This window comes from Vidua chalybeata, chromosome 1 (assembly GCF_026979565.1).
Source record: "Vidua chalybeata isolate OUT-0048 chromosome 1, bVidCha1 merged haplotype, whole genome shotgun sequence".
Classification (NCBI taxonomy): domain Eukaryota; kingdom Metazoa; phylum Chordata; class Aves; order Passeriformes; family Viduidae; genus Vidua; species Vidua chalybeata.
In genome coordinates, this window is record NC_071530.1 from 153434473 (window position 1) to 153456655 (window position 22183).

General features: G+C 50.5%; 2 protein-coding genes across 8 annotated transcripts in view; one reads left to right on the forward strand and one right to left on the reverse strand.

The window, feature by feature from the left end:
- FAM83H (family with sequence similarity 83 member H) overlaps positions 1–22183 on the forward strand; it is a 26754-nt gene continuing 4571 nt past the window's right edge. The window contains exons 1-6 of one of the 6 annotated variants that reach the window (XM_053937592.1): positions 1–944; positions 1758–1941; positions 4151–4705; positions 18383–18843; positions 20193–20357; positions 20689–20813. In XM_053937592.1, the coding sequence (XP_053793567.1) occupies positions 18397–18843; positions 20193–20357; positions 20689–20813 (737 nt within the window). In that variant the 5' untranslated portion in view covers positions 1–944; positions 1758–1941; positions 4151–4705; positions 18383–18396. Of the gene's footprint in view, positions 945–1757; positions 1942–4150; positions 4706–5992; positions 6313–18382; positions 18844–20192; positions 20358–20688; positions 20814–22183 lie in introns of those variants that run through there. The other 5 variants (XM_053937611.1, XM_053937601.1, XM_053937640.1 and 2 more) reach the window with 5 other exon arrangements.
- Positions 12766–22183, reverse strand: part of MAPK15 (mitogen-activated protein kinase 15) — a 27186-nt gene continuing 17768 nt past the window's right edge. For both annotated transcript variants that reach the window (XR_008429827.1, XR_008429813.1), the window contains 2 exons: positions 14927–15072; positions 12766–13756 (listed from right to left, as the gene is read on the reverse strand). The gene's annotated coding sequence lies outside the window, so the exon portion shown is untranslated. The remainder of the gene's footprint in view (positions 13757–14926; positions 15073–22183) is intronic.

Here is a 22183-nt window from a genome sequence, read left to right on the forward strand (position 1 = left end):
TTTGGCCGGGCCGGGCCGGGATCCAGAGCGGCGGCGGCACCGGCGGGGTTTGGCCGGGCCGGGCCGGGATCCAGAGCGGCGGCGGCACCGGCGGGGATTGGCCGGGCCGGGCCGGGATCCAGAGCGGCGGCGCTGCGCTGCCCGGTGACGCTGCCCGGTGACGCTGTCACGTGACGCTGCGCGCTGACGCTCCCCGGTGACGCTCCCCGGTGACGCTCCCCGGTGACGCGCCCGTGACGCGGCGGCGGCGGGCGCTGCCGGGCCCGGGCCGGGCCGAGGCCGAGCGGAGCCCGGGAGAGGATCCTGGCGCGGGGGATGGAGACGGCTCCGGGAGCGGCTCACGGCCTGTGCTGATCACCGCCTATGAAAAGGTGCAGTTCTCTGCCTGCAAGGAAACATTGGCCTGCAGTTGTGGTGAACCCTCGTTTATTTAAAAACCTTAAACCAGCATCTACGTCAGGAGCCGCTGTGCCGTGAGGCTGTTTCTCCTCAGGCAGGACAGAGCACACACAGTGCCCCTGCCTGCCGAGCCGCGTGTGCCCGCTCCGGCAGTAGTGTGTGCGAATGACGGAGTCCCAGAGGAAGCTGAGCTGAAGGGACCCACAGGCACCATCGAGCCCAGCCCTGGCCCTGCACAGGGCCGTCCCCAGGGGCCCACCGTGTGCCAACGAGTACAAACACCTCTCGGTGCTGTGACCGCTGCTCTGGGGAGCCCATCCCAGTGCTCAGCCACCCCCTGGGGGCAGAACCTTTTTCTAGTATCCAGCCTAAGCCTCCCCTGACACAACTTCAGCCATTCCCTCAGATCCTGTCCCTGGTGACCACAGAGATCAGCGTCTGCGCCTCGTCCCCTCAGAAGGAAGGTTCAGACTGCGACCGGTCTGGACTAGGAATTAAAATGTGTCTCCCGTGACCACTGAAGATAGAGGCTCTGTCAGTGCAGGGTGAGCTCTGGCTCTGGATATCATTGTTCCTGAGGGGGAGTTGGGACTGGTCCAGCCAAGCAGGTCTGGATTTTCTCTTGCTCAGGTCATACTGGATGTTCTGAATCCCCCTGTCTGCACGGGGGAGCCTCCAGTGGGGTCGTGGTTAAGGCCAGGTGACCTGATCCCAGGGACCTTCCTTCCTTAGGTCAAGGACCCTTCCTGGGTTTTCCCCAGAAGGAAAGGACAGGCATCAGGGCTGAACAGTGGTAAAGAACAGAACAGCAAACCCTCACAACAACTTCCTGCCCTGGTACCCAAACATTGCTGCTGTATAAATACAACACTGATTCTTTGCAGATTATCCCATCAGCCCCTTTAATTTTCAGAAGAAAACTGAAACCTTCTCAAAGAAGGCAGTTTTCTTTAAAAAAGCAAACAACTTCTAACAGTGAAACTGTGCAAGACTACATTCCTGTTTCCACTCCTAGAATTCCATGCAGATGTTGGTTCTGCTTGTTAGAATAATGTGGGATTTCTCCACATTTAAAAAGTCACTGTGAAGAACTAGAGGGAGATGACAACCACTTAAGAGACTTTTCCAATTCTGTCAGCACAGCAGGGGTGGGAATTGCATTAGGGACCTGTGAGATGAGTGACCAAGCCTGTGGTCACTGCAGAAAAAAATCAGCTCAGTGCCAGTCAGTGCCTGGGACTGCTGAAACTGAGCTGCATAAAAACAGGCAGATCATGTTAAACAGCTTCAGAGCAGACAGATAAAGGGCAAAAGCAAAGCTGCACTTAACCCAGATAATCTGATATGTACACATGCAGAGCCTGAGCAGATCAAACCCAGAGTGGCAGTTGGGATGAGTCACCCGTGTGGAGTCAAGGGGAAGATTCACCACCTTCTCCATTATCAAAGAGCCCATGGATCTGCACTGCTAGAGAAGCGGCTCTGAAATTAGTTCCTGCTCTCCAGATTACCTTGTCTGTGTTCATGGTGCCTTTGGGGCAGGTAACGTGTCTGTTCCTCACATCCTGTCAGTGATCACAGCAGGCCACCGGCTCCCTGGTGGATGGAGCCAGGGGCCAAGTGGTAATCACAGAGTCATGGGGTGTTTTGGGTGGGACGGGACCTCACAGCCCATCTAATCCCACCCCCTGCCATGGCAGGGACACCTTCCACTCTCCCAGGCTGCTCCAAGCCCTGTCCAGCCTGGCTTTGGACACTGCCAGGGATCCAGAGACAGCCACAGCTGCTCTGGGCACCCTGTGCCAGGGCCTGCCCACCCTCACAGGGTGAGGCAGGGTGGAACTTCCTCCAGTATCCCATCTAAACCTGCCAGAAGCCAGGCTCCCATCAGGTCAGATTTCCATGATTTCAATTTTGAAATCATGGAATCACAGAATCATTACGGTCACAATAATCCTATAGGAGCACTAAGACCAAGCACCAGCCCAGCACCACCACCATGTTCACCACTAAACCACATGCTTGAGTGCCATATCCCCCATGCTCTGAATTCTGTGGCACTTGAGGAGGACACAAACTTGTGCAATCCCCTTTTGATCAGTGCTGAGACTCCTCGCAGTGCTCTTGTTCAGGCTCTTGCCAAGACTGAGAGCTGGAGCAGTACCCCAGGATGTCCTGTCCGGCACACGTGAGCTGTGCTGGTTCCTGGGGAGAACAATGCAGCAGAGCTCTCCCAGCTGCTGCCCCCTGCTCAGGGTGTTCTCTCCCAGCTGCTCAGGGTCTTCTCCCAGCTACCCCCTGCTCAGGGTGTTCTCCCACCAGCTCAGGGTGTTCTCCCTGCTGGCCACCTGCTCAGGGTGTTCTCCCACCTGTTCAGGGTGTCTCTTAGCTGTTCAGGGTGTCTCCCAGCTGCCCCCTGCTCAGGGTGTTCTCCCCCCTGCTCAGGGTGCCTCCCACCTGCTCAGGGTGTTCTCCCCTCCCCACTCAGGGTGTTCTCCCTGCTGCCCCCCTGCTCAGGGTGTTCTCCCACCGGCTCAGGGTGCCTCCCAGCTGTTCAGGGTGTTCTCCCACCTGCTCAGGGTGTTCTCCCTGCTGCCCCCCTGCTCAGGGTGCTCCCTGCCGTGCTCTGCTGGCTCCGAGAGCTGCAGTCCCAGTGGAAGCAGCTACCACAGTCTGAAATTAGGTCTCACCTCATTCCACACACTTTGTTTTACCCTGTGTCGTTAATCCAGACATCATCAATCTGGGACATGAGTGTCCCTTGTTTGAAGGCCGTTGGCAGAGGGAGCCTGGTGAGACACTGGTGACAAACAGTAATTACCCAGTTTGGATTACTGCACTAATCCACTGTAACAATGCAAACACATTGTAATTCATGAAAACCAAACAAACACCACTTACACGTGTACATTGTATTTACAGTGAAAGAAGATTGTCTAAAATAACCAGTATTACCTTGGAAATACAAGAAAATAAACACAACCAACATTCAGAATAGAAAAGCAGCAAAACTTTATTACTAATTCCCAAGTGGAAGGATGCAGGCCTTTTTATTCCATTAGGAATAGCTTTAAAATCAGCAATTCCAGGTAATATTGACTCTGGAGTGGAAAAGAAATTGGCTCAGGAGAAGTCAAACCTACTCCAATAAAATGTTGGTGATGTATTTGTGTATACAGCAGTAGTGAAACTGAAAGTAAAAGCATCCTGTTTGATATTCAGATTTGAAAGTTAGTTTTGAAAAGCTGGAACAGAAAAGGTCCACCAATACCATTTAAGTGATGGGGAAAAGAGAAAATGAGAGGTTTAAAATGTTTTCTGTTTTTAATAGAAGACTGAAAGGTGATAATTGTATTTACATTACTGAGAAGTACTTTACTCGAATACAGGTTTATGAGACTTAATGAAGTAGATTAAACTGGTGTGAGATAAAAGCTGAAACAAAAGTGCAGGGGGTAGATCTGACCACAAGCTCTGGGAAGGCCAGTGTGTTTTCACTGGGATTTCCCTCATGTAATAACATCTCGGAATAACTCGGGTCCCTTGCTGGCTGATAGAATCTAAAAGCCAAAGTTCACAAAGATTTTAAGTTCCTTTACTTAAAGGATCATTCCAGACTCTTACTACAAGTCATCATTATTTAAGGATAAAAGGTTTGTAAAGCCACACACTGAAATCTTATAGAAAAACTAATGCAAGAGTTTAAACCTGACTTTCTGAGAGATTTCACCAATTCTGGCTTTCCTTACAGGCAGGATTGGTTCAGCTCGTTGTGAATCACAGCTTCAGACCAGGGGCACTGCTCATCTGATCTGAGTTTATATCTGAGATACCAGATAGATGATGTAACTCCCTTGTATCCAGTGGGGTTCAGCTACAGATAGTCTTTTTGGCCTGGAAGGTCTGAATTTCCCCCATGTACACAGTGGCACCGTTCCAAGGACTATGGGATGGCTGGTGCTGATACAGCCACCTCTGCAGCAGTCACCAGTGTTCAGTCTGATAGGTCCTGCCTTAAACAGCCATATCAGAACCATGACACTACCAGCAATGCCATCATTTTTGGGGCCTCAAAACAGATCCTTTGCAGTTTCCTGATGACAGAAGAGGGATTATATCAAAGATGTAAACAAAGACAACACTACATTCCATTAGAGAGCAGAAGTGTCCTGTCCACAGAAGAGAAGCCAAGCAGTTGATGAATCGTTACCTCAATTCCAGTGCCTGAAGGGGCTCCAAGAGATCTGGACTTTAGACAAGGGCCTGGAGTGACAGGACAGAAGGGAATGACTTTCCACTGCCAGAGGTGAGTTTAGTTGGGATGTTGGGAAGAAATCCTTCCCTGTAAGGGTGGTGAGGCCCTGGCACAGGGTGCCCAGAGCAGCTGTGGCTGCCCCATCCCTGGCAGTGTCCAAGGCCAGGTTGGACAGGGCTTGGAGCAGCCTGGGACAGTCGAAAGTGTCCATGGCAGGGAGGTGGAACTGGATGAGGTGTAAAGGTCCCTTCAACCCAAACCATTCCATGATTCAATGATCACTGAGTCCAACTGCTCCCCCAGCACTCCCAGGACCAGCACTAGCCCATGTCCCCAGGTGCCACATTCACACCACTGTTCAGTCTGCTCAGGGATGGGGACTGGGCAGCTGTGCCAGGGCTGGACAGGCCTTTCCAGGAGGAATCTTCCAAATATCCCACCTAAACCTCTTCTGGTGCAGCTTGAGGCCATGACCTCTCATCCTGTCATTCACTACCTGGGAGCAGAGCCTGCCCGCCACCTGGCTCTACCCTCCTGTTATGAAGAGAGCGAGAAGGTCCCTCCTGAACCCCTTTTCTCCAGGCTGAGCCCCCCAGCTCCCTCAGCCCGGTGCTCCAGACCCTTCCCCAGCTCTGCTCCCTTCTCTGGACACGCTCCAGCCCCTCAGTGTCCTTTCCGTGCGGAGCCTGAACCTGTCCCCGCCCTGCGGACACCCCGGCCGTGCCGGCACGGGCTGCTCGGCCCTCGCTCCCTCCCTCACGCCGGGACCCCTCAGCGCCGCGCGCCTCCCGCGCCCCGCCTGAGTCACCGCCGGCCCGGCCCGGCCCTCACGGCGGCGGCGGCCAGGCGGGACGAGCTGGGACATGAAAGGTGGAACAGGCGCTGCCACGCCCGGGGCTGCGAGGAATCTCGCTTAACCCTTCCCTGCCCGCGGGGCCCCGGCTGCGGGACGGTGATGGGGGCAGACAGGAGGCCACGGCTGTCTCCTCAGAGCCCCTTCCACGGCACCCCCGAGGACACGGGGCACGGTCCTGCCGCAGGGGAGAGGGCGCTGCCCTCGACCCCTCCTGTGCCACGGTGCCACTGCCCAGGAGCTGCTGCTCGTCTGTCCCCAACAGGCCCGGAGCACGAGAAGTGCCCGAGGAGCCCAAATCCCCCTTCCTGGGAGCCGCAGGGCCACGACCGAGCTGCGGCCAGCGCGCAGGGGCCCTGCCCGGGGCTGGGGGCCGAGGGCTGGGCTGGGGTCCGTGTCACGGGCCGGGACAGGACCGGGGCTGCGGCGCGGCCCTGCCCCGCTGCCAGTCCCGAGCTGGTCTGACAGGCTCGGGGCAGACGGAAGGGAGAGGCCTCCGGCGGCTCAGGAATGCGCAGCCCTTATCTCTGGCTCCCTGCGCGCCTGGGGAGGGAACAGCTCTCCGGAGTTTGCCTTTCTCTCTCTCTTACTCACCCCCGCTCTGCCCTGGGTGGAGCCTCGCTCGCCTGGCTCCCAGGTGAATCAGGTTGCAGGCACGTCCAAGTGAGCAGACAGTGACCCACCACCTGCCCCAGCTCACCTGGGAAGGTAGAGAAGGGTGGAGACCTCGTGGGTACCTGCATGGCCGCCTGAGCCAGAGAGTGACCCACTACCTACCCACCACCTGCCCGGCTTCCCTGGTAAGGTAGGAGAAGGGCAGTTACCTCCTGGGGTACCTGTATGGCTGCCTGAGGTGGAGGGCAAGGGCTGGAGAGGGCCTGTCCTGCTCCTCTGCACAGGACTGAGCACCCGGCATCTGGGATAGGGGATTCCATAGGCAATCCGTGGGCAGGAGTTTGCTGCTTCTGTGCGGGAAGGCTCCAGTGGCAGGAGCTCCCAGTCACGCCATGATGGCGAGAAGGGAGAGAGACAGAAGGAGATGAGAGAGGCAAGGGGGGTGAGAGAATGTCCCAGTGCTGGCAGCAGAGACTGGGGATGGGGAAGGAATGGACCCAGAACGTCCCAGTGCAGGCAGCAGGGATTGGGAATGGTGAGGGAAGGGACCCGGAATGTCCCAGCTGTGTTGGGGATGGCAAGGGAAGGGACCCTTCTGAACTCAGATCAAAACTGCTTATCAAACACTTCACACAATTATGTCTGTTCCCCTTTGAGAAATCCCTCAGGAGCGGATATTCCCAAACTCAGCCTCATTCTTTGGGAAGAGTCTTGCAGCCTGATTGAGCTCCCCATAACAAAGCCCAAGCCGGTCTCCTGTTTGGACCAGGAACACTGTAGGGATGTGTGGTCAGGAGACTGGGACAGAGGGGATGTGCTGTGAGGGCCAAGGTCTGCGGTGGGCAAGGAGCTGGGAAGCAGCTCCCGATGCCCCTGCATTCCACACACAGGGACTGGGTGTGCACTGAGTGCTGACACGGCCTACGAGCCCTGGCACAGCCGTGCACGTACAGGCAGGAGCATGGACAGATGCGTGTGGACAGGCGTGCACAGGCACACGGGCTAGCACTTGCTGAGTTTTCCATAGGTGTGAGCCTGACAGACCTCAGGACTTGTGTGTGAGGACAGGAAGGGGAATGTTCCGTGTTGCTCATTCTAAATTGGCCAGGGTCAGTAGGGGTCAATTGTGAATCTTGCCTGGCCTGAGGATTGGGTTCTCCATCTAGAACAGTTAGAAAAGGAAGAGGCACCTGTGAAGGAACAGAAGTACTGATCACATCCTTCTGCTGCTAAAAACATCGATATTTGTGGAAGCTGCAATAAGCTCAGCTGTAAGAGACGCCAAAAATAGGTCAGTAACAGCAAACTACCCCAAACCGGAGCAGTGACAGTGGCAGCAGTGCTAAGCACTGGTTCCCAGTTCCCCATGCAGATGTTCTCCCTTGATCAGGAGGCAGGAGAGCACAGTGTGTCCCAACCCCATTAGATGGACACATGGGAGGTGCATTTTAGGGAGAGAAAGTTGTTTTCATTTTGGTCTCACTCCTATTTACCTGAGGGACTTTATAGTTGCATTTGAGGGGTAAAAAGAGAGTTGGATTTGCTGTGACCTGGCAATAGGAGTATTCGGGGGGGAGGGGGGGGAAGATCTTGCTTTTCATATGGTTTAAGAGAAATTGCATGCCAAAGGAAAAAGTTTTTATTCCCCCATGCCTTGAAGATTCAAGGCTGGGATGGGGCTGGGAGCAACCTGGTCTATTGGAAGGTGTTCCTGCCCATGACAGGGAGGTGAAACAAGATGGGTTTGAAGGTCCTTTCCAACTCTAACCAGTCTCTGAGATTCTGTAAGTGTGGAAATGTCTGTATGCTTGTGTCAGGGTTGTGGCTCAGGACAGATTCACCCATGTTCTACACATAATTTTTCTGGCAACCAAAACTTTCCAGGCAATGGAAATTCACCTCCAAACCCTGCAGGATTGGAATTCTTTGCATTTTACAGTTATATGGGACGCGTCTGGACTGCTTATCAGGCCCCATGTGCTGGATTTTTGTAGTCTTAATGAGGAAGAGGCATTGATGAGTGCATTTCTAAAATGTGTGTGTGTGGGAAGTAGAAGTCAAGGGCAGCACATGGTTCTCCTCCAAATTAGACCTTACACTGATAGTCCTTTTTTTTTAAGTTCTCCGTTTTAGACTTCCTTATACTTTTGAATAAAAACCCAGGGGAAAGGATTGGCTGCAGGATAGTGAATGTGACATGAGCATTGCTATCATAGATGTGGACATGGGTTAGTGGTGGCCTTGGCAGTGCTGGGAGAGTGGTTGGACTCGAGGGTCTCAGGGGACTTTTCAGTCCAAAGCATTCGGTGATTATTCAGATAATCTGCTAAGAGACACCTTTTGCATCCAGGATGACACTTCATTTCCAGTTGCTGTAAACATGAGGTTTTGTGATGGTGGCTCCCCACAACTCAGATTTCCCTGTCCACTCTGTACCCTTGCAGCATGGGACAGTTAAGGCTGACAGGTTCACATGCTGCCACTGTGGGACACGTTGACAGGTGTCTCAGTAACCACTTCACAAAGAAAATTACAACATGTAATTCTTCTGCCAGTTTTCCCTTCCTCTGGCCTGCAGAAAGATCCCCTGGATATTCTGAATGTCTGGCCACTTTCTGATTCTCCAGCAAAGAATGTTCTGTGGGATCCCTTGCCCTAGTAAGCAGAGATGAGTGAGAGTCCAGTGAGTTTTGGAGGTGCAGACCAGGCACCAGTTCTACTGCAGCATTCAGGGCATTCACTGATCACCTGAGACACAGAAAGAGTTCTTGGAACCATTTATCAGGGTCAGCTGCCACAGGTATGAACACAGAAAGTGCAGCTGCCATCTCTGGAAGCTTGGTGAAAATTTGATTAATTGAAGCCATTTCTCATCTGATGGCCAGAACTTCTGCAGTGAAACTCCCACCAGCAGGCAGAGGTACTGTCTGTTTTTTGATGATGACTGAGATCCATATAAGACCACCCAGAGTGAACAATGGGTTGACATTCTCTCAGATGATTAACATGGAGTGATCATCTGTTCACATGACCAAAGGAAAAGGTCTGGGAGCATTCATTATATGGCATTGTGACAGGAATAACACATTCTGACCAGAAATTCTGACAGTAACCCAGGCTTTGAACCTACTGCCTGAAGAGGACATTGAGAAGAAGAGCATGGTAAGACTCAGCAGGAAATGCAGAGAAAAGAATGGAAAGAGAAAAAATAAGAATTAGGACTTGGCAGAGGCAGCTGTAGCTAAAAAAGTGCCTAGTCCAGGTTCTTTGCCATATTTCCCTGTCCTGTTGTGAGGAATGTGCCTGAGCCCTGCTTGGTGAGAAGAGCAGTTCATGGGAAGGTGTCCAGCATCCATTATCATGCAGCCACGGAATGGTTTGCGTTGGAAGGGACCTTCAAGACCATCTCCTCCAACCCTCTGCTATGGACACCTTCCACTAGCCCAGGCTGCTCCAAGCCCCATCCAACGTGGCCTTGGACACTTCCAGGGATGGGGCAGCCACAGCTTCTCTGGGCAGCTTCCTCTTTGCCCCAGCTCTTGCACAATTCCATGGCCACCTGTTCTGACCAAAGTAGGAAATTCTGGGCTACACTTCAGAACTTTGGGTCCTGCACCCCTGTAAGACTGGCAGGATCCTTTTCAGGAGAAGTCCAACCCTTGGGATGGAAAATGAGCACATGCAGAAGCAGCTTCTGGAGAGGACGAGCATGTCCTGCTGTTCATACAGGTTCTTCCTCTGCAACAAGATCAGAAGGCACTGGCTTGTACTTCCATCACACAGTGCAGAATTAAAAACCCCACACCTTAAACCATATTCGAGGAGACAGGTCCCTTCCCAGATCATTTACCAAGTACAACATTTTCTTGAGAGCAAGCTAACACTTTCCATGTCTCATTGTCACCATGTCTGCTCCAGTCATTTTCCCTCAGGCATTGCTGTCCTCTCCTAAACCCAACCCTCCCAGAACATCAGCAGTCTGTTTGCATAGGAACTTCCCTATTTTTTTTTTTTTGAGGCCAAATATTTTCTTTTAAATAATTGATTTGTAAACCTCATTTATAAGAGCCATTTTGGAAACAATAATTTTTTTTTCACAGCCCACCCAAGGAGATGTCAGTGATGCCACTGAATGTGGTGTACAGGCCAGGTGAGGCCCATCACAGGGATCAAAAGTGCCTTGATTCATTTCTCGCCCATAGTTCGGAAGTCCTTGGAGTGTTAATAGCACAGAGAGGTTTGTGGCTGGCTGTGCAGAGTGTGGCTAAAGAACAGTCTGTCTGTGCTGCCTTTCTTTTCTTGGTGCTGTCTAGGGCAGTGAGAAGATGAGGTGGCTGAGCCCAGGAACTTATGTCTGTACTTGCTCATAAGGGGTCTGGGGAGCAGATTGGGTCTTCCCAGCCCTTTGCAGACTCTGGGATCCAGCCCTGCTTCCTCGCAGGCAGTTCCTTCCTGGGAGCTCCAGGCAGCCTCAGCTCCTGGGAGTGTCCCAAAGCAGCGGAGCAGGTCCAGCCAGGGAAGGGATCACCTGAGCGAGGCAGCCTGGGAACTGGCTGTGCAGGCAGAACACGTAACAACAAGCACTGGAGTCAGCACAGGGAGGCAGATGGAGCCAGCCCCAGGTGCTGAGGCATGAGCAGGGCTGGCACCAGGCACAGCAGATGAGAGACAAAGGGAGCACTGAGCCGGTTCCCTTTTGCTTAGACTGGGCAAACACGGTCCAGCGCCCTTGATTCACACCTGGCACAAAGGCTCTGGAAAAGGCAGGTCCTTTTATTTATTTATTTTAATCTGTAGGGCTTTGTGGTGATCACAGCATGTCTGAATCTGTGATTCCCTGCTGCTCTGCTAGGAAAAAAACAGTAAAAGTCTGTTGAAATGGAACATAATATGGACAGGGACCAAATGCTACCCACGTCAACAGGTCTGTGCTTTTCCCAGTTTCTGCTCCTATCATGAATCCAGAGGTAAAGGGGTAATTTTTACCTCCAACTTCATCTGTCAGCCACTTTTCCTTACATTAAATATTCCATGTGATTGTGTTTTTCATTGTGGAGGAATCTAAAGGCTGTGATCACATCTGACTTTTCCCTTTATTGAGGGGATCTGACAGCTTTTGGGGATCTCAAAACCGAATGCACATGACAGGTATCATCACAGCCAGTAAAGTCACTCCCATTTATAGTAGTGGGAACAGAGGCAGATCTCAGGCCAAGCTGAAGGGAAATCTCCCTCAGAGACTCCCTCCTCACCCCCGCATTGATCATAGTATAGGGATGGCTGAGACCTGCCTGCTCCTTCCTTTCCACCTGTTCCTCTCCTCCTGATGGTTTTTTGGCCATGGAGGGGAGTGACTCCATTGGGACTCCCTGTGCACCGCTGCAGCAGCAGCCACAGCAGCAGAAGCAGCCGCAGCAGCTGTGCATTGTCTTTGGCACAGCCCAGGCAGACGGGCGAAGCAGAGCTGGATCCTGCTTCTCCTCAGCCCATTCCATCGGCCTTCATCTCCCACTTGTTAGGTTTCCAACAAGCTGTTTCGTGCTCTCCTTTATCCACTGCCCCCGAGCACGGGAGGAGTTCCTGCAAACAGCCACAGAGCTGCCTTCTGTTCTCCTGCAGCTTCCTCCTGCCAAACCCAGCCACCAGCCCAGATCTGTGTGCGGAGGAGAGTGCCAACAGTATTCCTACCACCTTTCTGTGGGCTTCTTGGGGCTTCCTGTGCAGGGCCAGGAGTTTGGCTTGATGGCCCCCGTGTGTCCCCTCCAGCTCAGGAGATTCTGTGGTTCTTTCCACACCGTGCTGTGTACCTGTCTGTGCTCATGCTTGTCCCAGCCATTGCATTAGGAGAAGGAGAAACTAAATTTTACAGGTTTGGTTCTAAAGGTTCTGATCATGAGTGGTGATCCTTCTAAATTTATGGGCATAATTTCATAGAATGATCACTTAGGATAGCAGAGAAGTGCATGAAATGCCAAATAATGGTAACAGACTTCTAGAATGTCTGAAGAAATGACACTGTGACACGTAAGTGTGGGCTGGAATCCTGCTGCTCTGGAGCCAGGCTGGGACAGCTGGGTGTGTTCAGCCTGGAGAAGGGAAAGCTCTGGGAACACCTCAGTGCCCCTTCCAGTGCCTAAAGGGTCTCCAGGAGAGCTGGAGGGGGACTTTGGACAAGGGCCTGGAGTGACAAGACAAGAGGGAATGGCTTCCCACTGCCAAAGGACAGGGTTTAGATGGGATATTTGGAAGGAATCGTGGAATGTTTTGGGTTGGAAGTACCTTAAATTTCATCCAGTTCCCCACCCCTGCCATGAGCAGGGACACCTTCCAGTAGCCCAGGGTGCTCCAAGCCCCATCCAGCCTGGCTTTGAACACTGCCAGGGATAGGGCAGCCACAGCTTCTTGGGGCAGCCTGTGCCAGGGCCTCCCCACCCTCACAGGGAGGAGTGTGTCCCCAGTACCTGACTTATCCTCCTGTCAAAGCTGCCTCCCATCCTCTAGGTAAATTCTGGTATAAAGCACTGACAGTTCCAAGCAGGATCTTGGTAGGATGGATTGTGTGACAGGGTAAGGGGAAATCTCAGAGTTAAAACAGTTGAGGTCTGAGCACTGAGGCTTTAGCAGGCTGATTTGTTAATGTCTGGGAGAAAAACTAAGAGAATATTTGGCCAAACCTGAGCATGTTTGTTAGAAGATGAATCCTATCCCATATTTCTTGGATATTATTGTTTTCCATCACCTGTAAGGGGGTGCAGATAGGCACCATTGTACATATGCATTTGGTCACTGCTCCTGGAGGAGTAATCCTGGTTCTGAAACCTGGGGGTTTTGGGACATTCCAGGTGCCTTTGGGCATCTAAAGCTCAGCAGGTGTGACACCTGCCATGCAGAGACCCACAGCCTCCTCGGCAGAAGCTAGCTAACACAAATAAGAACCCCTAAAACCCAATCCCAGGATGCAACAGCCAGGTACCTTCAGGCATCCCAGGTGACATGGAGAGCCTGTGTGTGAGCACCTCAATTGCTGCCCTGGCTGTAGTTTGTTTGCACTTCATTTATAGAGACTTTCCCAAGGCCTAAGGGCTCGGTGATGGGGAGAAGTAGGTTTCCCCCCTTGCTGCCTAATTTAGCTTCTGGAATTTTTCTTTCCTTGAAGCACCAGGGCTTGGCTGCAGGATCAGTAGGGATGTTGCCAGTGTGCTCAGTGGTCTGAAGAATGTCTCAGGTCCTGTATCAGTGTTTTCTGCTCAAAACATCCAGCTTCAAACAATTGCTGAAATTTTTTCCCAGGTCATATTGTCAGGATGTAGCAGGATTCCTTTCCTTTCCTGTCTAATGCTGGGGCAGTTCTCTCCCACTCTTCCTGGGAAGCTTTTCCTGGTAAAACTGTGGCTGTTGAAGGCATGGAGGACATTGGTGATGTGCTTGAGCTTTCCTCTTCCCTTCTGGAGGTGCACTGCAGGGTTTTTGGACTAGGGGACTTCAGGGCCTTAGTTTTCCAATATTGTCATGGGAATGGAAGGAGGGATGTCCAGGGTTCCTTCTGGCTGAACACATCACACAGCTGCTGGTGCTGGGTTGGCCTGAGCTGCTCTCCTCCTGTACCCACTGACAGTTCAGTGCCTGAGCTGTAACTGCACACAGAATATCTTGTTACCCATTATAAAAAGATATTTTGTTACCCATTATAAAGACCCCCCAAGCGAATTGCCACACCCTATTCTTTTTAGCATTCTCATTTCTCCCCCAAATCCTCATTACTCATGTCAGATGATTTTGTAAACTGTGACCAGCAATTAAAATAAAATTAAACTCCTAATTAAATAAAAAAATACAAGCATAAGTAAGTAAAATTCTCTATTAATCAGTAGTTACAGGCTGAAAATCTACATTTGGGGTATTTTCAGTTTGTGGCTCACTTTCTTTGACAGTTTTGATGGTTCAGAATTCCAGAAATACAACATTTGTCTTTTTCTGGGGTGAAAGAAACTGCAGGAAATAGATTTGCAGGTGAAGTTCAAACAAGGAGCCAACCCGTGCTTGGAGTCACAGAATCACAGAGAAGGCTGAGCTGGAAGGGGCCACACATCAAGTCCAGCTGCTGACCCTGCACAGGTCCATCCCCAGAGTGCCTGAGAGTGTTGTCCAAATGCTCTTTGAACTCGGCCAGGGAACCTGTTCCAGTGCCCAACCACCCTCTGGGGGAAAAACCTTTTTTTAATTTCCAACTTAACCCTCCCCTGATCCAGCTGCAGCTGCTCCCTTGGGTCCTGTCACTGGTCACCCCAGAGAGGAGATCGGTGTCTTCTCCTCCTCTTCCTCTCATGAGGAAGTTGTGGAGTGCACTGAGGTCTCCCCTCAGTCTCCTGCAGGTTGTTTGAGGTGTCCCTGATCAAGGAGAATCCAGTGCTCAGGGAAGAGAGCTGATAATTCTAATAACTGATGTGTGTCCCCTCTGAGGGGAAACGTGACGCTGTGCTCCCTGAACTCTGGTTAAAAGGAACCAAGGCTTAAAGCATGGAATACCCTACAAAATATGTGAAATACACAGTTCTGGAGTAAAAATTAGCAGAGCAATGTGGCACAGTAAGTAATCCATCTCCTATTTCCTGAGGCATGTGAACTGCTCCTCCACCAAATCCAGCCTTGCACTGGGATAATGGACACACTTGGAATGGAGCAAGACTAGTTAAGATGGAAGTGAAAAGATAGGCGTTTAAAAGCCTATCTTTTAAGCCAGTTCTGTCTTAGAAACCTCCCTCTGGCACACAAATATCAGTCAGAAGTGGTATGTGATTGCTTACATCTGATTTAGAGATAAATTGCTTTCCAAACAGTGGATGGTTTGATCCAGAGCTGGACAACTGGCCTGGCAGTCAGCAGCTTCATGACACCGAATCTGACCCAGGGCCTCAGAGCTCTGCCAGCTGCAAACAGGTCATCCCAGGGGCTGGAACAGAGCAAAACAAAATTATAAAAATCCATTAACTAACTGCAGAATCCATCTGAAGTCAGCAAGATGGGCTGTAGCAGGAGAAATTTTATTTATTCCTTGACCTGAACTCAGCTCACACCCACCAAAGTGACAAAAGGTCATAAATATCCTTTGGGGTTCCAGGTAATTTCTTCCCTTCTGCTTTACCTGACAGGAAAGGATTTTGGAAGATAAATTAAATATCCAGAATTTTGTGTGTGTGTGTGTATATATAGGTATGTGTGTATGTGTATTTATTTATTTACATACTTATATGCATAAACCAGCATTTTTCATGCAAACTGAGAATTCATCAACATGGGATTGTTCTTGTCACAACCCAGGGAATTAAAGGATGCCAACACTTAATGGAATCATGGAAGCACAAGATGTTTTGGGTTGGAAGGGACTCATCCTGTTCCACCCTTTGCCCTGGGCAAGGACACCTTCCACCTGACCAGGTGGCTCCAAGCCATGGAACACGTGAACACGTGAAGAGCTGGGGCAGAGACCTGTGGGGGCACAAACACATCTTCTGGTATTTATTTCACAGTTATGAGCCATGGGTCTTTTTCAGGCCCCTTCCAAACATCCCTTGCAGGCTCCCCCTGATTATCCCCAATCATCCAGGCCAGCAGCCCACCCCCACTGCTGGGTTCAGTGATACCGGGACACCCCCAGCTCCGTGTCTGTGTTCTCCTGGTGTCTCAGGGAAACCCATGAGGAGCAGTTTGCTTTCACATCCAATTCTCTTCTTCACTGGTACCATTTTCCCTGTTTATTCACAAATGTGCTCAGTACCACTTGGGGAACTCAAGTGACTCCTCACTGTAAACACTGGGAGCAGAGCCTGACCCCCGTCTGGCTGCACCCTCCTGCCAGGGAGGTGCAGAGCAATGAGAGTTCTCCCAGATCAGCCCAGCTGAGCACGGGTGTTTCCTGGTGTCCCTCTGAACTTGCCACCTGCGAGGTTCATTTTCTGCCCTTTTAGTCCTTGTGCTGGCAGCGGAGATGCCCTGGTCACAGCTTGTAGATGTCTCCTCTAAACTGAGGAATCAGAGTTCAGGCATAAGCCTTCCTTTTTGGGAGCTGAGGAATAAAACATCCATACCCCCAGCCCACTCCAGCTGTGAGTTCCACCTGAACCTGTGAAGTGCTGCTGTTTTCTGTGGTCCTGCCCAGTAACAGTCAGTATTGCCTGCTGCTTATTTAAAGCTCATTCTTCTCCCTCTTCATTTATAACTGTAGTGAAAGAATTCTATTAATCAGTATAAATGTCTTCTGTTTTCTGTGGTCCTGCCCAGTAACAGTCAGTAATGCCTGATGCTTATTTAAAGCTCATTCTTCTCCCTCTTCATTTAAAACTGTAGTGAAAGAATTATATTAATCAGTATAAAATGTTTTCTGTTTTCTGTGGTCCTTCCCAGTAGCAGTCAGTATTGCCTGCTGCTTATTTAAAGCTCAGTCTTCTCCCTCCTCATTTATAACTGTAGTGAAAGAATTATATTAATCAGTATAAAATTGCTTTGCCATTTCACCAGCATGACCTTTCCTCTGCTGTTTTGATTGCCCAGCAATACCAGAGAGTTCTTCTGATACGTCTTCCTTTTAATGCTGCACTTGGTCCTTTGTCTCTCACACTCCCATCTCTGAGCACTGTGAGCACTTTGCTGTGGGACCTCTGCCCCCTTCCTGGGTCATATATGAGTGGATATGTTGTTCTTCTGTCCAAGACTGATGGAACGTGGGAGCAAGTCCTTAAAATGACACTGCTGAAATAGTTAAAAGCAGGAACATTGGTGACTTGAGCATCCTAAAATCACAGAATCCCAGGATGGTCTGAGTGGGAAGGAACCTTAAAACCCATTTTGTTCCACACCCCTGCGACGGGCAGGGACACCTTCCACCAGAGATACATACTGGAGTGCTCTGTACTTTCTTCTCTTACACAGAGAAAAAAAGACAGAATTAGAGAGGGAAGATAAATGCAGATAATTCAGACTGTATAGGCAGCTGCCTGTGAGAACTATAGAGAGGATTATCTGTTGCAGTACATCACATGTGGAGCTGTTGGATTTTCTTATCCTTACTTTAAGACTATAACTTTTCCTGTTGTATCACGCAGCTTTACCAGGAGTTCCAGGAGTAATTTTTGGGAGGTTGAGGCAGGAGTAACACAGCACTGCTGTGTACTGGGCAGGTGGTCGGATAAGGTTTGTCCTTACAGCTCGTAATGAGTGATAGTCTGAGTGTGAGGTCTTTATCTTCTCCCAGTCCATGGCAATCCCTCCCGTTTTGGAGCAGATGTGTTGGATAGCAACAACAGCAGCAACCCTCATCTCCTGTGATCACTCAATAACATCACTCAGCAGGAGTCACTCACTCTTTTGGTGATCAGGAGGAAGTCTCTGCTGGCACCTCAGTGGTGGGGTGCAGGAAAAGAACATTCCAGCACTGACATTAGTTCAGAGTCTAAAGCCAAAGTGCTTTGAGCATTTTGTGGATCAGTCAGATATTACTGTTGTGGCACAACAAACTTTTCTTTCAAAAATGGGTTAAAATCAGATTTGGCTATAGTCTCAAGTAATTGTCCCCTATAGAAAATTACCAGATATTGTGTGTGAGCCCCTTTCAGCTCTGTTTTTTCTTAACATGAGGAAACTGAAGAAGAAATCACATCCCTTGTTATTTATTTCTTCATTCATCTCATGGAGACTCTTCTGCCTTCTGACTATGTTACACCAGCAGGACACCCCTGCACCCATGCACCACCTGCTTCTGCTCAGGTGCTGAGGTGCTGATAACACCCAATCTGTAAGGGTCCAGAGGGTGCCCTTGTGTTCAGGCAGGCGCTTTTGGTTTAGGGCCACATTACACATAGTAAATAACTTCTGTAGCATTTAGAAATTAATTTTAATGGGGTGTAGATAATAGCCACCTACAGCTTTGCTCTTGACTTTTAAACAAACGATAAATTGAAGCTTATCAACCAGCAGCCTAAAAGAGAAAGCTGATCATACTGTTGGATGCATTGGCCTTGCTTATCCCAGGGCTGCCTGGCTGATTTGTTCCGTATTTTGGCCCAAAACAGTTAACTGTGTGAAGGTAATGGTTAAGTGACTCACACCTTTGCCTAATTTTAGGCTCTCATGCCTTTGGATTGAACTTTCTCCAGCATTGCTCTATGTTCTTTTAATCTCTGCCTTTGCTCTCTGAGGAGGATGTGTTGGATGTGTTGCTGTCATGACACTGCTGTATCTCACAGATGTTTTTTGTTTCCCTCCAGCTCTCCCTCCCCTGATGGCTCGTCGATCCCAAAGCTCCTCACAGGGGGACAACCCCCTGGATCCCAACTACCTTCCCCCCCACTACAAGGAGTACTACCGCCTGGCCCTGGATGTGCTCACGGAGGAGGGCAAGGAGAGTTACCAGCGCTTCCTGGCCGAGGAGGCGGCCCCCGATTTCCTCTGTGGCTCCGAGGTGGAGCACATAATCCAGAACCTCCAGAAGCCCCAGTACGCCAACCAGGAGGGCAGCACGGACACGGCAGGGGACAATGACATGGACGGATCCTCCGGGACTTACTGGCCCATGAACTCAGATCTGGCCGTTCCTGAGCTTGACCTGGGCTGGCCGATGGTCTTTGGCTTCAGGGGAACAGAGGTGACAACGCTGGTGCAGCCACCCCCGCCAGACAACCCCAGCATCAAGGAGGAGGCTCGCAGGATGATTCGGGCGGCTCAGCAGGTGAGGCAGGGAGAGCCCAGCTAGAGCAGAGGTAAAACCACACTTGTGCCAGAGAAGCATCGGGATAGAGAATCACAGTGCCGTAGTTTGGGTCAGAGGGACCTTAAAGCTCATCCAGTTCCACCCCCCTGCCATGGGGGTGGACACCTTCCACTAGCCCAGGTTGCTCCAAGCTTTGTCCAAGCTGTTCTTGGACACTTTCAGGGATGGGGCAGCCAGAGCTGCTCAGGGCATGCTGTACCAGGGCCTTATCCCCCTCACAGGGAACAATTTCTTCCCAATATCTCATCTAACTCTGCCCTCTGGCAGTGTAAAGCCACTCCCCTTGTTTTGTCACTCCAGGCCCTTGTCCAAGTTCCTCCTGAGCTCTCAGAGCCACTTTAGGCACTGGAAGGGGCTGTAAGGTTTTCCTGGAGCCTTCTCTTCTCCTGGCTGAGCAACATCAGGTCCTCTGCTAATTCCTTTAACTTTGCTTCCAGAACGTGACAGAAGAGCAGGATGATTCAAATCCACCATTGACTGCACCAAAGCTTTTCTCTGCTTTGCTGTCATGGCACCATGTCCTAGGCCATGCTAAAATACACCAAGAGTTCACAGAATCCCAAAACATTAGAGATTGGAAGGGGCCTCTGGAGCTGGTCCTGTCCACCCCCCTGCTCAGAGAAGGTCAGTTAGAGAGGGTCACTCAGGATGTGTCCTTGAGCATCTCCAAGGGTGGAGACTAAACCTTTCTGGACAGCCTGTTCCCATGTTGATGGTCTCCTTACAGTCCCAGAGGCTTTTCTGTAACTGAACTGTAATTTCCTGTGTTTCAGTTTGTGCCTTGTCCTCTCCCTGGGCAACACTGAGAAGAGTTTTACTCCTTCCTTTTGTCCTTTCCATCAAGTATTTACACTCAGGGAGCTGGGAAGGACAGGAAGGTAGACCTGTGAAGCTGCTTCCCATAAAATCAGCACATGGATGCAGCTGAGTAGTGGCTGCCTGAATGCTGGCCAGGAAGTTACCTAAAAATGGCATGGGGATGTTGGAGTGGGGGCACTAGCTTCATACACCATCCAGTGTGATTACATGGCCAAAAAATTCATGGAATTATTGGATTGATGAGTTGGGAAACACACAGGAGGTTTCCCCTCGCCTGCATACACGCAACATGCACCTTCCTGGACAGAAATTTTCCTTCCAGTTCGGGGCCCACAGTGCTTAATGGGACCTTTAACTGGGATGTTTCCTGTTTCAAAAGGAAGCTGAGATGGAGGCAATGCAGCTTTGGGGTGTGAGAAGCTGGGATACACGGTTGGTCAGGGCATGAGGCAGCACAGTGGCTCATGTGTCCTGCATCCCTTCCCCAGGTGGTGGCCATCGTGATGGACGTTTTCACCGATGTGGATCTGCTGTTTGAGGTGCTGGACGCTGCTTCTCGGCGGGTGCCTGTCTACATCCTGCTGGATGAAATGAACTCCCAGCTCTTCCTCGACACAGCTGCCAAGTGCAGAGTCAACCTGAATTATGTGGAGGTGAGCAAAGACCTGCCCCAGCTGATTGGTGTCCTGAGGGGGTGTGTCCTGCCACACAGAGGGCCAGTATGGCAGGAAACACCTGAGAAAGGGGAGAACGGGCAGTACCCTGGTGAAAGACGAGTGTGAAGAAAGTGAGGAGAGCTGGCACGACACGGGGTGAGGGCTGGAGATGTGCAGAGAAAGGGGTTTGTACATCAGTGTGTTCGCAGGCAGAACCACTGGAGCTGGATAATCTGTCAGGGGTGGATGGAGGTTAAAAGGAGGCAGGGAAAGAGGGGCAGGGAGGGAATGAGGGTCCCATCTGAGTCAGTGCCTTTCTGGTTTGCAGTTCCTGAGGGTGAGGACAGTGTCCGGCCCAACCTACTACTGCCGCACAGGGATGTCCTTCAAGGGGCACCTGAAGGAGAAGTTCCTGCTGGTGGACTGCATGGTGGTGCTGAGTGGCAACTACAGGTGAGGAGCCCTGTCCAGCTCAGAGAGAGAGACTCAGGTGCTTTGTGCACGGGGCTGGCTGCAGAGGGGCTCAGCTCCCATCTGATTTATTCCAGGGAGAATTTGCCATAGCATAAGGAGTATAAATTTTGCATCTTAGCTTGGACCAAATGAACTTTGACCTCGACTCACAGAATCATCAAATCACAGCATAGTTTGTGTGGGAAGGGACTTTAAAGCTCATCTTGTTCCACCCCCATAGCCCCACATAGGCAGGGACACCTTCCACTATCCCAGGCTGCTCCAAGCCCCATCCAGCCTGGCCTTGGACACTTGCAGGGATGGGGCAGCCACAGCTTCTCTGGGCAACAGAGAGGTGGATGGTTTTAGTTGGGATTGAGATTAGCCATTAACACATTACCATCCTTTTGGGAATAACAATTTTACCAGCTAAGGCATCCACTTCTGGCATAATAAATGTTTTTAGTGAGTTGCAGTAGAAGAATTTCTCCTTTGTTTATTAAAAGGGTGATGGGATAAACACCTGTCATGCTCTAAGAATGTAATCATAGAATCACAGAATGGTTGGGGTCAGATAGACCCTAGAGCTCATATGGTTTCTCCCCATGCTGTTGGCAGGGAGACCTTCTAGACCAGGTTGATCCAAGCCTACCATGAGTTGCTTCTCATGGTGGAAGTTAAGCCAATAGAATTAAGAGTATTTAAAAACAGTATATGAAGAAAAAATTGTAAGAATCTGACTAAAGTGCACATTACATGATAATAAGATTTCACTTTGGTTTTTTTTCTTGATGTTTGAAAATAATTACATTTGATGCTGTACCAAACAACAAAGTGTTCTGATTGGATCATTTCTTGTTTATGAGAGCATCAAGTAAATTGTTCAGGACTACTTCTGCCACACTCCCATGTGCTTTGGGCTTTCCAATATTGTATCATTTCTGAAGTAGGAAGTTGTGGAAGTGTTCAAGATGAGGCTTAGGCTTGGAGCAGCCTGAGCTAGTGAAAGGTGTCCCTGCGCGTGGCAGGGGGTGAAACAAGGTGTGATGGTCCCTTCCAACCCAAACCAGTCTGTGATTCTGAGAGACAGACTGCTGAATTGGTAAAGCAGCATTCTGGCACTTCCACATGGATATCAGGGACAAAAGTTTTGCTCACTGAAGGACACTGAGTAGCAATTTTTTGGGAAAAATACTCCATTTTGCAGTGGAGGTAGATACACCAACTGAAGAAGGCCTTGACCCCAGACAACCCCAAACCAAGCTTCCTTCACATTAAGAATTAAAAAATCAGTGGGAAAAAAAAAAAAAGAAGACAGTAATTCTAAGGGTTTGGTTAAGCCCAGCAGGCAGCCAAGCCTCACAAAGGTG